Source organism: Capra hircus, chromosome 24 (assembly GCF_001704415.2).
Source record: "Capra hircus breed San Clemente chromosome 24, ASM170441v1, whole genome shotgun sequence".
Taxonomy (NCBI): domain Eukaryota; kingdom Metazoa; phylum Chordata; class Mammalia; order Artiodactyla; family Bovidae; genus Capra; species Capra hircus.
Window position 1 is genome coordinate 24,190,103 of NC_030831.1, and position 16,581 is coordinate 24,206,683.

General features: G+C 37.4%; 2 protein-coding genes across 2 annotated transcripts in view; one reads left to right on the top strand and one right to left on the bottom strand.

The window, feature by feature from the left end:
* Positions 1-16,581, top strand: part of CCDC178 (coiled-coil domain containing 178) — a 386,847-nt gene that overhangs the window by 77,217 nt on the left and 293,049 nt on the right. The window contains exon 12 of the mRNA XM_018039353.1: positions 5,434-5,617. Coding sequence (XP_017894842.1) covers positions 5,434-5,617 — 184 coding nt within the window. The remainder of the gene's footprint in view (positions 1-5,433; positions 5,618-16,581) is intronic.
* Positions 11,257-12,958, bottom strand: LOC102176379 (wee1-like protein kinase 2). Its single transcript, XM_018039341.1, is given in 2 exon segments — positions 11,257-11,919; positions 11,921-12,958. Coding segments are annotated over 2 exon segments (1,701 nt in total).

Here is a 16,581-nt window from a genome sequence, read left to right on the forward strand (position 1 = left end):
TTTGAGTCCTAGGGAGAAGTTATTAATCATTTGCATCTTTATATTTTTGAGAGTGGTTCTCCTTTTCAGTTTGTTTCCTTGAATATGCCCAAGACTTTTTTTAAAAAATTTCCTCAACTGTGATATTCAAAGCTCCATTTTATCAAATTTTCAGGGCATTCAGAGTGAAAGCATCTTGTATGATCTTTTTAGCAGCTTGATTGTAATGCATATTTAGTGCAGAAAAGAAAATGTGAAATGTACAAAAACAGACTGAAAACCTAAAATCATGTCAATAGAAGTAATCACTGTTAATGTATTGCTATTTCTTTCTTGATGAAACTGTGTGTTCTTATTTTATCCTCATCATGGTATAGTTGAATTTTTGTCATATTGTTATACAGATTTCAAATACATCATTTAAATATCTAAATATCTATACAAAAGTCTATTATATGGGTGAACCTTAATTTTTGCGAGAATTACTCTAATTTGGGGGTTTTATCTTTATGCCTTATTTTAAATGTATATGATTTTTTTGTTTAGAAATATTTCTTAGCATCATTGCTGTTTACAAATGTTAAATAGATTTATAGGAGAAGATTGGCTCTAATACTTTGAAGTTTCTAACACCTCTCTAAAACTGCTTTCCAGACTACCACTTATTGAAGCTGAGCAGTACATGAACTTGTTCTACTATGCACCTATGCTAACATGAAGATATTAATTAAATAATTAATTAAGTATATTATCTGTTGTTCCTATATAGTCCATTTTTAAAAGGAAATATTAAAAGATAGATGCAATTTTCAACAAACTTTGTTCAGTACTCTGTGTATAACAAATACCTGCAAGACCTTTTGGTGATGATGATGGTATATGATTACTTACCTTGGAGTAGCAGTGCATAGTTAAATAATTTTGTCTTTCAAATAAACCAGCATCCATTTACAATGGACCCTTTGTATTTGGGTCTTTTGATGTGAGCAAATAATTTTACTTGATTGCTTATTCACATGATAGACAGGCTTCAGCAACGTATGTCAAGGAAATGAACTTGCTTAAGATGACTTGAAGTTGATTCGTTGGGATTTAGTTTGCTGAAGTTAACTGTGTGGTATGAATTTCTATATAGCCATTTTCTTACATTTAAGCTCTGTAAAATATTCTAAATACCTACTTCTAATGCTCTACCATACCTCAAGCAAGAAAATGCCTCTGTAACGGCAGTGATCCAAAGATGGGATTGATCATTGAGGGAAATGAGCAAAAAGGCTAATGAACACTATAAAGACAGACTGATATATTTTATGAAATATGTTTATCAAGAGTTAACAGGATCGTAATTTATTTGCAGAGATAGCAGTTAGAATATGATTGAAGTTGTTGAATAGCCTGGAATACTTAGAATGAATTCACAGGGTACTATGTTTTTCATACTCGTGTAGCTGTATTTTATCAGCCTATTAATCTGAGTTACTTCTTAGGAGTATAGATATAGAATGTAATTTTTTTCAGCATTTAGCAGCAAACTTTTGAATGAAAATGCTTAAACTATTTTGGTTTTTCTCTTTTTTTTAAGTTTTCAGATATTAACAGAGAAAATGGTATATGCCCTATTCAAAATTAACTACTCAGAGATGCATTAGCCTACTTTAGTTTTTTTTAAAGGGATTGAAATCTTGCAAGTAAATAACCCTTCCTGTTTCTGTTCTCTCCCTCTTCAGAAGCAATCAAAATCTGAATTTGGTCTCTATTAAAGTACATATTAGAATTGGATTCTCAGTTCTTAGACGTCCAGATTCCTAACCATCTTGTCTTCTACCTCACATGAACCATCTTGTCATTTCCAACACTGGAGTTACCTACTGATCTTGATTTTAAAAATCCACTCCCTGACAAGCAGAACCTCTCTCTCTAGCTTACTTCCTCTCGTACTACTGTTGCTGCAGCAATTATATAACCCTTTATGATGATTAGTCTCTCATCCCTAGTGTATTTGTATATCCCCTTCTTCTCTTCCTTCCTTTTTTATACAACCTATTTATAATCAAAATAAGCATTCATTTAAAATAACTTCCAAAACTTTGTTTTTATGACCTGAAAGTATATCTTTGGACTAAACCAAGATCCTAACAGTTGATTGTGGCTAAGAAAACACAACTGTGCTAATTACTGTCATCATGGGTGGATACTGGTTTGGTGGACCCTAAAAGGTTATACAGGAGAAGAAAATGACAACCCACTCCAGTAGTCCTGCCTGGACAATCTCACGTATGGAGGAGCCTATTAGGCTACAGTCCATGGGGTTGCAAAGAGTTGGACATGACTGAGCAACTTCACTTTCACTTTCAAAGGTTATAGAAGGCGAAGCCTCTTTAGGAAAGAAGGAGCATAAAATTATAATACAGAGTGCCCATAGCCATTTTAATGTTGCTTGATAGAAGATAAATTATATTAGAAAAAGAAAAATAGAGAAAACAGTCTTAATAAATTGTGGTTAAACTATCTCATTTTTGCAAACTTAACAAAAACATATGACCATGTAAAAATACCATTAGGGGCACTCAAAGGACTTTTTAAGGGCTAGGGGTCAGTTAGAGGCCTTCATATTTAAGCTTCATTAAGTCCCTTGGACTGCAAGGAGATCCAACCAGTCCATTCTGAAGGAGATCAACCCTGGGATTTCTTTGGAAGGACTGATGCTAAAACTGAAATTCCAGTACTTTGGCACCTCATGCGAGAGTTGACTCATTGGGAAAGACTCTGATGCTGGGAGGGATTGGGGGCAGGAGGAGAAGGGGACGACTGAGGATGAGATGGCTGGATGGCATCACCAACTCGATGAACGTGAGTCTGAGTGAACTCTGGGAGTTGGTGATGGACAGGGAGGCCTGGCATGCTGCAATACATGAGGTCGCAAAGAGTCGGACACGACTGAGCGACTGAACTGAACTGAACTGAACATTGGAATACATTTGCCCTTGAGTAAAACTTAAATTCTATGGCTATAAGTGTCAAGCAGTATTTAACATGCCAAGAAATTTCTAGACACTTCAGTTTTTCTGACAACTGTTTGATACTCTCTCATTTGCCTCAATCCTAATATGCACATCACCCTCATTTTAAGCTAATAATCCCCCATTGTAATTCATAAAGAACATACATGCAATTAAATGGGAATTACCTTTTCTCTTACCAACCTATTTGCATCTGTCTTCACACATTCTGATACAATAATGGAAGACTCTTCTGTATAGGCAGAAAAGGCAATGGCACCCCATTCCAGTACTCTTGCTGGAAAATCCCATGGACAGAGGAGCCTGGTAGGCTGCAGTCCATGGGGTCTCAAGGAGTCAGACACGACTGAGCGACTTCACTTTGACTTTTCACTTTCATCCATTAGAGAAGGAAATGGCAACCCACTCCAGTGTTCTTGCCTGGAGAATCCCAGGGACAAGGGAGCCTGGTGGGCTGCCGTCTGTGGGGTCACACAGAGTCGGATACGACTGAAGCGACTTAGCAGCAGCAGCTTCTGTATAGGAGTGCTCACTACCCATGCACTTGCCGCATGGACGCTGTTCTCGCTTAATACACTCAGAGGTTTGACACAATTTTTTCCTCTTTTCCATGAATCATTGTTATTTTTCTCGATTTTAATACTTTATTAACATTGTATAATATTTCTCAGCTTAGAAGAAGCAAACACAAGGTAAAGCAGAGCACTGCATCCCCAAAATGCCCTTCCATTCTTTGTGAGAAAAATCTTATTTAAATAGACAATGCTGTTTCCATAAACTCACACCTCATTTTCTATTCAATCCATATTCATTCAAACAAGGATTTTCTCAAGGTATCATATTCTAGATCTGAAGTCATTTTTTCTCATTAGTTTGAAAGTATTATTCATTTTATTCTTTCATTTAATCTTTAAACTATTGTACATATGTAAGGTATATATCATGATGATTTGAATGTACATAGTAAAATGATGATGCCAATCAAGCTAATTAAGACATCATCTCATGCAGTTACCTTTTGTGTGTATGCATGTAGTGTGAAAGTGAAGGTCAGTTGTGTCCGCCTCTTTGCAACCCCATGGACTATATAGTCTCTGGAATTATCCAGACCAAAATACTGGCACTTGAGATATACAGTCTTAGCAAATTTCCTGTATTTGATACAGTATTGTTTTTACTATTAATTATAATCATCATGTTTTACATTAAATCTGAGCTTACCTGTATTTCATTTAGTTTTGCTTGATAAGACATCTGATGATATTTGGATGTCATTTCTTTGTAGATAATCTGTTTTTTTCTCTCTGGCAAGTTTAGAATTTTCTCTTCCTATTTTCAGAGTTCTGAAATTTCACTGTTGCACATCTACAGGGGTGTGTGTTTCTAGGTGTCTAATATATCCAGTTTAGTACTAAATGGGACTTTTCAATTTTATGACCCATCCTGGTTTTCAGTACTGGAAATTTTTCACATAAAATTTTGTTGCATACACCTCCTATCATTTTATTTAAATGTTTTTCAGTGTTACTGAGGTACAGATGACAAAATTGTATACATTAAAAGCATGAAATGTAATGATTTGACATACATATCCTTTGAGAAATAATTAACACACATCAATGACCTCACATAGTTACATTTTTTGTTTTCCTTTGTAGTGACTATCCTTAACGCCCTAACTGCTGCTTTGCTTTCCAGTTCCATTTCTATTCTACAAACATGGTTAGCTCATTTGTGAGTGTAACTATATATACTTTTTGTATTTTCTTATTTTGTATGCCTCAGTGATTTATATTTGGAACAAAGACAGTACCCAGTGTGGGCAGTAACTGCCATAGAACCTAGTGGACAACCAGTCTGTGGACAACTAGTGTGGAGAGCTAATATGGACAGCTAGTGTGCCATAGAATCTTGTATTTCTCTGTGTCTTTGAGAATCTTACAGTCTTACCTTCTTTTTTTTCCCTACCAACTCTTTTCCCTTAGCTATTGGTTTTCTTTTTGAGAGTTTTAGTTGTTTTCTTTTGTTGAGTTTTGTTGTTTCTCTTTTTCATGGGCTGAATTTTTCTTCTATTTTATTATTCTTAGTAGCAATGTTATGTAGGATTAGAAAGGATGGGTGGCTATAGAAGGAAAATCAGTGCTCTGAAATTTGAGCATCTTGGTTTGCCAAGCCTTTCTTATTAATATGCTTTTTCTCATGATATTGAGCACAGCTTAACACTTAGAAGTAGCCATCAGGAGAAGCAGAAAAAGAAATGGAATTTTGGAATGTATTTTTCTCTTAGTTTAGATTAAGTGTATGGTTGTTTCGTATTTTTGGCAACATAAAATGCGATTTTATTCCCTTTTATCATTATTAAATATATTTGCCTCAATAGATCCTCTTTTGGAATAATCACATCAATATTTATGCTTTTTTTTTTTTTTTACAGTATAAGGAAAAAATCAGAGCTTGAGTCCGAAATCCAATCTCTTTTGAAAATGAGGTCAAAAAATGAAGAGTTTCTTAAACAACTATACAAGGAAGCTTATAACATCGGTGCTGTTTTTCACCTAACCAAATTTAAAACAGAGGAGTTAGAACAGAAAGTAGCAGAAGTGAGAAGAAAATTCAAGGTTTGTATCTCTGTGTTCTTATTAGTTATAAAAAGTGTAATGAGCCTGAACTTTATTGATTTAATATTGATAGATTTTAATTTAAGCTATGCTAGTTTTTTTTTTTTTTTCAGAAAAGTCACTCCTATAAATCAGAAGAAAAATCAGTTTTTCTTTAGAGGTCGGCCTTAATAGAAGAGAAATGGGGCTCAGTGTAGCTAATCAACACTTGTGCCTACTCGTTTCTATCACCAACCTTAAACTACCTGGATCACCAGAAGAGAGTGATGCTTGATTGTAAAATAGTTCCTGTCTCTGGCAGGAAAAAGGGATGATGGGAGGTGCCCTCGAACCCATACCAGGGAGTACCTACATTAGACCTGCAAGTTATTAGCTTCCAGAGTACCAAGCAATTAGTTGACCACAGCACTGTGAAAACAACTGCTTATAGACCTCAAATTCACTCCTAAGTGAGAGAGATGACAAATAGCCACTCCCTGCCATTTGAAATAGAGACTACCAAAGTCAGCTTCATTACCACACCTGAAGGACCAATTTAACAGGCTACTTTTGTCCATCACACATCACATCCAGACCTCTCCCATCTTTGACATTTTGCGGGCGGGCAGGTGGCTGTTCTGGGTCTTTGTTGCTGTGAGCAGACTCTCTGTAGTTGTGGTGAGCAGGGGCTTGGGCTTCTCATTGTGGAAACTTCTCTTGTTGCAGAACATGGGCTCTAGGGAGCACGGGCTTCAGTAGTTGTGGTGCATGTGGGCTCAGTTGCCCTGCGTCATGTGGGATCTTAGTTCCTGGACCAGGAGTTGAACCTGTGTCCCCTGCATTGGAGGGAAAATTCTTAAACACTGAACCACCAGGGAAGTCCCACGGCATTCTTTTTTTAATTAAAGATTTTGGTTATACAAGTATCTGAAACACGTAGAATCTACATTTCTGTCCAGGCCCTGTAGTAGAACTATTTTCAACGAAGACTTTGTCTTGTGCTGTCTAACCTTAGGACATGTAGATTGCCTTCCCATAAGTGGTTCTGTATTGGAAGATCAGGGTTTTCTTCCCACACTGAGACCAGCTGTCTGGCTGACTTGATGTGTTGCACCTGTGTCTCTTCCCATGGGTTATTTATTGAATGGGATTCTTGTATCTTATATATTCCAAAATTAGTATAATAAAAATTGTTTAGCAAAAATTAATCTCAAAATTATTATGTTGATTATGTTATTTATAATTTAATTTTTCATTAATATGTGTATATCTATGGCCATTGATTAATTCCTTCATTGAAACTGTCAGTGAACATGTCATGCACTGATTTGGCCATTTAACAATGTTTTATTTTTTTCAGGTGACAGGAAACCCTTAATATCATTCATGTATTTGTCCCACAGCTGTCACAACCTACTTTAACTCTTCACAGGTATTGCTTCACTAATCTGAGGCACTCATTTATTAAGAAGGATGTTGTATTGAACTGTTTATTTTTTTCTAAATTTTCCTGATGCCATAAACTACAATTTGTAGGCTAAGTGCAAATTTGATTTGACTCCACTGTACTTGCTTTGCCAAGGCAAAGTGTCTCTCTGGCTAGATCATGCAGAATTGAAGAAGTTGTTCATCATATTCTTTATCACACTGGTAGCTGAGAGATAACTAGAAGGAAGTAACAGAATGAAATTACTCCATTCAGTAAATACTCCCTATTGTTAAACATATCTGCTAATCTCTAAATTGAATATATATAGGACACTAAATTTCTGTGATGTATTTATGTGTCAGAATGGTGATAACTTAAAAGTAAATTTATAGATAGTTTTTAGATAATTTGTATTTGTAGTAATTCATTTTTTATGATTTCTCCCTTTGTAATGACCCACTGTATTTCATTGACTAATTAAAGAAAGTCTATATAATTTTCTGAGTCAGGGCATCATGTTTTCCTTGGAGAAAATTTTGTGTGTTTGTTGATCCTGGCCTGAAATTAGTCCTTAGTATGTGTCTTCCAGAAATTAATTACCACCTCTGAGCTAGATTTGAAAAATAACCTTGACAGGGGAGCCTGGTAGGCTGCCGTCTATGGGGTCGCACAGAGTCGGACATGACTGAAGCGACTTAGCAGCAGCAGCAGCAGCAGCAATGTCTAAGAAGTAGACTTTCTGAATTTTCTTTTTCAAATGTATCATAAAGTGCCCCAATAAGTTTTAGGCAACTTAGACTAGAAGCAACTTTGAACAATCAAAATACCTAGAAGTTTCTGGAATTTTCCAGCTGTTGCAAATGATTTGCCACAGTATTTCCATACATTCAATCCTAATAACTGGTCTATTCAGAAAAGACGTGATTAGCCAAGTCCTAGGATAAAATTAGCTAATAGTGATGGGAGATGAATCAATAAAAGGGAAAAATGTGTTCAATTATGGTGTGACCAGAAAATCATCCAGTGTTATCTGGAGAATGTGATATTGTAAAAAATAAATCTTGAAAGCTCTCATCAGATGTTAAGAAATTCTTAACACTTCAGAAGAAGATTTCTTTGCAAGCTGCAGGAATTTGCAGGGCTTTTTGTTCAGACATACTGGAATTTTGGTGAAAAAGTAAAATATGAAGCCACTCTGATTCCAGGATAAACTTATAGTGTTAGAACTAAGTGGAAACTTAGTAGAAAAGAAGGATGGCAGTAGAAAGGGTGACAGAGTTAATAATATCCAGGTCTCTTTATACAAGTTAAGTAATTTAACATTCATAATTCTGTGTGGTTGTTTTTAATATGCTCACTTTGGAGTTATTAATGCACTTATTTTAGAGTGATTTTCCAAAGTAGCATGGCTTTTAGGTAGCTGTGGTGACTTTGGGGACAAGATCTTCTGATGGTGATCTTGGAATAAACTAGTCGATTGGATACTAACTAAAGATACACTCCGAACAACAAAAATTCAGTTAGGTTCAAAAATTCAAAATAACCATAGCAGGGATCATTCTTAAGACTTTGGATTTTTTAGGATGGCATTAGGGTCACAGCAAAATTGAGTTGAAGGACAGAGTATTTTAACTGCCCTAAAAATCTTGCATGTTCCTCCTCTTCATTCCTCTCCCAAAACAATGGCAACCACTGATCTTTTACTCCATACTTTCACCTTTTCGACATTGTCCTATAGTTGAGATCATGCAATAGATAGCCTTTTCAGATAGATTTCTTTCATTTACTAATATGCATTTAAGGTTTTTCTGTGTGTTTTCATGCATATAATAGCTCATTTCTTTTTAGCACTGAATAATATGCTACTGTCTGGATGCCACAGTTTATCCATTCATCTATTGATAAGTATCTGAGTTGCTTCCAAGTATTGGCAACTATTAATAAAGTCACTATAAATATCGTGTGTAGGTGTTTGTGTGGATCTGTGTTTCCAACTCCTTTGTGTAAATACCAAGTAATGTGATTGCTGGATCTTACAATAAGAATATAGTTTTGTCTCAGACCAAAACGTCTTCCAGAGTGGTTGGATCATCTGTTTCTTCTGTGAATTTTGGAAGATTGTGCCTCTCAAGGAATTGGTGATTATTTAGGCTATGTAATTTTTAAGCAAATAATTTTTCAGTGTTCCTTTATTATCTTTACAATGTACATGGGATTTGTAGTGATGTCTCTTTTTTCATTCTTTTCTTCTGCATATTTTGTATTTAATTTGCTGTTGTTTTTATCGGTTTCTAAGGTGGAAACCTAGGTTTTTTATTTTAGATCTTTCTTATTTTCTGATATATGTATTAAGTGCTGTGATTTTCCTTCTTAAGTACTGCTTTTACTGCATATCACAAATTTTGGTAAATTACATCCCCATTTTTATTTAGTTCAAAATATTTTAAAATCTTTTGCAGTTGATTCTTTGACTATGTATTATTTAAAAATGTGTTTAGTCTCTACATATTTTGGAATATTCTGGTTATCTTTCTGTTACTGATTTCTAGTTTAATTCCATTGTAGTCTGATCACAGATATTATATGATTCTATTTCAAAAATTTAGATGTTTAATGGTTATTTTTTAATTGAAGTATAATTGATTTACAATGTTGTGCTAGTTTCTTATACAGTAATGTAATGCATGTATATATATATTCTTTTTCACATTACTTTTCATTGTAGTTTAGTTCAGTTCAGTTCAGTTCAGTTGCTCAGTTGTGTCCGACTCTTTTCAACCCCATGAATCACAGCACACCAGGCCTCCCTGTCCATCACCAACTCCCAGAGTTCATTCAAACTCATGTCCAACGAGACGGTGATGCCATCCAACCATCTCATCCTCTGTCGTCCCCTTCTCTTCCTGCCTCCAATCCCTCCCAGCATCAGAGTCTTTTCCAATGAGTCAACTCTTTGCATGAGGTGGCCAAAGTACTGGAGTTTCAGCTTTAGCATCAGTCCTTCCAATGAACACCCAGGACTCATCTCCTTTAGGATGGACTGGGTGGATCTCCTTCCAGTCCAAGGGACTCTCAAGAGTCTTCTCCAACACCACAGTTCAAAAGCATCAATTCTTCGGCACTCAGCTTTCTTCACAGCCCAACTCTCACATTCATACCTGACCACAGGAAAAACCATAGCCTTGATTAGACGGACCTTCGTCGGCAACGTAATGTCTCTGCTTTTGAATATGCTATCTAGGTTGGTCATAACTTTCCTTCCAGGGAGTAAGTGTCTTTTTTTTTTTTTTCAACATTAAAAAAAAAACTTTATTTACAAACATTCTATTCCTTTGAATATATATACAGAGTAAAGGACTTGGATAAAATAGGATAAAATCACAGGAAGCAAAGCCAACTTTCCATAAAATCCAGGAGAAATTAGTAACACTCAAAAATCAAAACCCGTTATAACAGTTACAAGAGAGTCAAAGCAAATAGATTGGGGGACAACAAACCACATCAGATTTCCCTCAAACCCTCTAGCCAGTGTTTTTTTTTTTTTTTTTCAAAAGTTAATAGCCAGTTCAGGAATTTCAAGTCACATAGAGTCTTATTTCTACCTGCCTCACATAGTGAAGTCATTTAATTTGTAAAAACAGTATCAGAGAAAGGGATTGTCTCCATTCATCCATTCAGAGAATACAGTAGGAAAATCACTCACTCAAAGCAACTGAGAATTTTTTGAGGAATAAAATCATCTAGCCTGGGAAGTGTTGTTGAAATCCAGGCATACTTTCTTATAAAAATGCTACCTCAACTCAAAACAAAATTGACTTTCTTTCTGTGTGCCAGAAGAGTCCCTGGGATTCTTGGTTGGTAGGCAGGTAGGTAGGCAGCCTCGTAGTCCACAGGCTGCAGGGGCTGGGGGGGAGTGGGGGGCGGCTGCTTTCAGTTCAAAGGCCCATGCTTTCCCGTTGTGCATCAGCAAATCTGAGAAGTCACTGAGCTATTGACAGGTGGTGGTAGGAACTTAACAAGAGAAGAAAAATGGCTGCTAATGGTAGTGCCTGCCACCAATGCTGCTAGGAAGCCTTGGTGGCTGTAGGATCTTGGCTGAAAATGCTAAATTAGGGTGGCTCTTGAAATCTTCAGCCGCCCAAGTCTGTTAGTTCCTCCCTTTGCATGAGAAAGGTTGACACAGCCAGTATCTGTTTTGAGGATAGAGAGTAAGTTGATGGGAGAGACGTTCTTATGGGGAAATGTGCCCCGAGGTGAAGCTTGAAGACTTGGCACTCTTTCCTCCTACCAGACGTTTGGCACTCCTTGACCTGGTGGGGGTCTCAAAGACCCCAGGGACACTGCGGCCATCCTTGGGGTACTGGGCCTGCTGGGCTTCTTTCAGTTCCCTTTCCAGTGTGGCTGTCTTGAACTTTTCCAAGTTCAGCTGGTGCTGAAGTTCTTCTGTTTTCCCCAGGGAGGGACAGAGGACTCGACTCTTGGCCAGAGCTGCTGCAGACGGTCTCTCTGCTGGATCAGGGTGGACCATGTTCTTGAGTAGTTGGTGCAATTCCTTGGAGAGCTCCTGAGGAATGTCTGGAAGGTTCCCCTCACGGATGTGATGCCACTCGGTGCCGTTGGTGGGCAACGACTGTGCTCCTGCAGCCACAGCGATGGTCAAGCCCAAGGCAAACGTGTCTGCTTTGGGGAGGTGCTGATAATTCTCTTGCAAAATCTCATTAGCCAGGAAGCGACTGTCCCCCTCTTCCACTTTGGGATTGCTTATTGATGTCACATGACCCAAGTCACCAATTTTATACATCACATCAGCAGAGAGAAACCAATCAGCTTCATTTTCAGCCTCTTCCGGGACTACGGGAGAGTCGCTTTCCATCTTATGACAAGTGAAGATGTTAACTGGGCTTGATGTCCAGGTGCACCATGCCGGAGCTGTGGATGTATTTGAGCCCGAGGGAAATCTGTAGAAGGATGTCCTTGAGTCTGGGCTCTGGGAAATGATTGCCAGACTTTGCGTTTTCAGTTACTGCAGCCTGCAAGCTCCCACCATTGCAGTACTCATTTTGAATGATCATGTAGTCATCTTCTGCCCACGCAGAGTAGTAACGAACCACATGCGGGTGGTGTCCCAGCACCGCATGGGCATAAACTTCATGCATAGCCAGAGTCTCATCTGATAATCCTCCTAAAGGTTTCGTCGAGCATTTTATTGCATAAACACATCCATCCAGCCTCTTAATGCACTTGTAGACTGTACCAAAGTCCCCGACCCCAATTTTTTCTACCTCCAAGAATTCTTTTTCATAGCGGGAAGCCATGTTGGTTTCTCGTAAAACACATCTCTTAGCAGGCAGCCCTTGTTCTCCCTTGCCTTCCCCTGGACTGGATTCCTCCAGATCGCCTCGGGTTTTCCTCTTGCCATTGGATTTAAGGAATTGTTTTCTATAGGACTCCGGAGTGAAGGGGTTAATGTTGACCAGAGCCATTGAGGTCATCTCATTGATGAAGGGGCCGGGTGTGAGCTTCAGATGCTTAGAGCTTCAGGGGAGAGGCTTCCCTGTTGAAGAAATCATTGACTGGCTCACCTGGCCTTTGGGAGTGAAGGGGCTCTCGCAGTGTGACAGCCTGCTCTTGTCTGGTGGGGCTGGTGGTGTTTCAGGGCGTGCCAGGGAGTGTGCCACTGGAGTCCCGAGACCCTGACCTGGACTAGCTTGGTCTCTTTCCCGAAGTGCGCTGAGGTCACATTCATTACTAAGGGGCATCCTGGGAGGTGTGAGCTTTGCCTCTGAATCCTGACCTCTAGGCCTCTCTGGGGTTTGACTCTGGGCCTCCTCGCTTTCCTGTGCTTCCTTCTGCCCCTTGTTCTCATGATCCTCTTCACAACAGGAAAAGTTTAACTTCTGCTTCAGTTCTTTGTGCTCATCGTTGTCACCCATCTCAGCCAAAGCGCTTCACCACCTGGGCAAGAAGGCCTAGCAGAAGGAAACGGAGCTGCTGAAACGAGGAGGAGAAAGAACATAAGCTGACAAGTTCCCCAGTCCCAGCCCTGCTTTCCTTCGGCCAACTAACAGCTATACCAGTGTCTTTTAATTTCATGGCTGCAATCACCATCTGCAGTGATCTTGGAGCCCAAAAAAATAAAGTCTGACACCATTTCCACTCTTTCCCCATCTATTTCCCATGAAGTGATGGGACAAGATGCCATGATCTTCGTTTTCTGAATGTTGAGCTTTAAGCCAACTTTTTCACTCTCCTCTTTCACTTTCATCAAGAGGCTTTTTAGTTCTTCACTTTCTGCCATAAGGGTGGTATCATCTGCATATCTGAGATAATTGATACTTCTCCCAGCAATCTTGATTCCAGCTTGTGTAGTTTAGTAGAGGATACTAAATATAGTTCCCTGTGCTATACAGTATGATCTTTATCTATTTATACACAGTAGTTTGTATCTGCCAACCCCAAACTCCTAATTCACCCCTCCCCACCTCCCTCCCCTTCTGGTAATGATAAGTTTGTTTTCTCAGTCTGTTCTGGTTCTTGAACGAGTTCATTTGTGTCATATTTTAGATTATACATATAAGTGATAGCATATGGAATTTGTCTTTCTCTGTTTGACTTATTTCACTTAGTATTTAATCTCTAGGTCCATCCATGTTTCTGCAAATAGTATTATGTCATTCTTTTTCATGGCTGAGTAGTGTTTTTTAAGTGTCATTTTTAATGCTATGTGAAAAAGACAATGTGTTATGTCCTTAGACTGTTCTAGGCCACAGTAATATGGTCTATAACTTTATAGTTTAGAAGTTTGTTAGTTTTCTTGAGTTTTTTTTCCCCCAAATATTTCAAGCAACCCAGAACTTTTTTTAGAGAAAAATCTTGGCTCTTGCTTCAACTATTTGTTCATTTCTGAATCAAAGCTTATAGACCTTTTATTTGACTAAAGGAAAAGTCAGAACCTACTGAGCAAGTCCATTTCAATTAACAGAACAGAGCTTTAATAAGCCAAAATTTGATTTGTGCACTATACAGCTTCTATTCCTAATTCCAGATAAGACTGATGGGTTTTTTTTTTTTTTGCAATTATTAAATTTATTTTTGTTGGAATATAGTTGCTTTACAATCTTGTGTTAATTTCTGCTGTACAGCAAAGTGATCAGCTATATGTATAACACAACCCTTCTTTTTTGGATTTCCTTCCAATGCAGGTCATCACAGAGTACTGAGTAGAGAGTTCCTTATGCGATACAGTAGGTTCTCATTAGTTATCTATATATGTCAGTCCCAATCTCCCACCACCCCTTCCCCCTTGGTATCCATACATTTGTTCCCTATATCTGTGTCTCTATTTCTGCTTTGCAAATAAATCTGTATCATTTTTCTAGATTTCACATATATGTAATATTATATAATATTTCTTTTTCTCTTTCTGACTTCACACTGCATGACAGTCTCTGGGTCCATCCACATCTCTGCAGATGGCATAATTTCATTCCTTTTTATGGCTGAGTAATATTCCAGTGTATGTGTGTTTATGTGTGTGTGTACAGATTTATCCATTCTTTTGTTGATGGACATTTAGGTTGCTTCCACGTCCAAGCTATTGTAAACAGTGCTTCAGTGAACATTGGCATGCTTGTATCTTTCTGAATTATAGTTTTCTCTGGGTATATGTCCAGGAGTGCATTTGTTGGGTTATATGGTAGCTCTGTTTTTAGTTTTATAAGAACCTCTGTACTGTTCTCCATAGTGACTGTACCAATTTACATTCCCAGCAATATTGTAAGAGGGTCCCTTTTCTCCATACTTCTCTCCAGTGCTAATTGTTTGTAGATTCTTTGATAATGGCTCTTCTGACTGTTGTGAGGTGTTACCTCATTGTAGTTTTTATTTGCATTTCTCTAATTTTTAATCAGTGATATTGAGCATCTTTCACATGTTTGTTGGCCCTCTGTATGTCATGTTTTGGGAGAAATGTCTACAGTGGAGAAGAGACAGTCTCTTCAATGAGGGATTCTGGGAAGACTGGACAGCTACATGTAAAAGAATGATGTTAGAACACTCTCTAACACCATACAGAAAAATAAACTCAAAGTGGAATAAAGACCTAAATATAAGGCCAGACACTATAAACCTCTTAGAAGAAAACATATTCAGAACACTCTTGGACATAAATTGCAGCAAGATCTTTTTGACTCATCTCCTGGAGTAATGAAAATAAAAATAAATGAATGAGACCTAATTAAACTTAAAAGATTTTTCACAGCAGAGGAAGCCATAAACAAGATGAAAAGATAACCTTTAGATTTGGAGAATATTTGCAAATGAAGTAGCTGACAAGGGATTAATCTCCAAAATATACAAACAGCTCATGCAACTCAATATTAAAAAACAAGGCAAACAAACAAATCAAAAAATGGACAGAAGACACAATGGTATTTATAAAATGATTATATAATGAATATTCTGATATTTTTTCATTAAGATTCTTGAGGGTTTATGTCTCATTAAAATCTAGAGGATATTGCTTTTCACCATCTGCTACTGCCTCTATTGAGTTATGAACTGATACTATGTCCTTGGCTTTTAACAAAGGCTGGTAAAAGTATGTTCAAAGTTGACCGTTGGTACTTAGGTTTTTCACACTAGTCAGAGAAGTGGTCATACTGTTCAAAATGTTCAAAAATCAATGCACCTGGTTTACTTGCGATTTCAGAACTAAGAGAAAAATTTTATTGATATAAATTTTATTATTATTATTAATTATTAATCTCTTATTATTAATTAAGCATGCTCTAAAGTTTCATGTGTCCCTCTGTTTTAAGTAACCTAGAAGCTCAGAGTCACTTGTGCTTTAAATTGATAGCATAGTCACTCTTCTTTATCTCTCTGATCCGTATTTTCTTTTTCTTTTGTCCCACTGGATTTTAGTTTACAAGATTCTTCTCTGCTACATTCAGAGGAGGAATACTTCAGCAAAGTTGAATGAAAGGAAGTCATTAATTGTAATACTGGGACATCCAATTAGTGGTACATGTTTACTGGGCAAAAGTTTTACGGTACAAATAAAACAGAAATAGAGTGAAGGTATGTTAAGGCTTAAGTCCTTCAAAAGGCAACTGGGTTTCCTTTAGTTAAGTACCAGTTTATTTTCCTGACACATGTACATGGGAGTAGTAAATAGACCTGAGAGGTATTATATAAATAAAGCATATTGATGGCACAAACACTTGAGAACAAAATTAAACTTTATTTGACTTGTTGAAAAAACTATATGAAAACATAACTTCCATTCCTATTCTACTGGATTAGAGCTTTGTTTGCCAGACAAAAGGTGATGAATTAGCTCTTTAGTATTTCCATTTAAATCTGTGAATTTTGTTTCTTTTTCTCTCTTTTCAAAGGGATATGTGATTTTGTTGAAAGAGTATAGGTTTCTTTTTTTTAATTTTAAAATCTTTAATTCTTACATGCATTCCCAAACATGAACCCCCCTCCCACCTCCCTCCCCATAACATCTCTCTGGGTCATCCCCATGCACCAGCCCCAAGCATGCTGTATC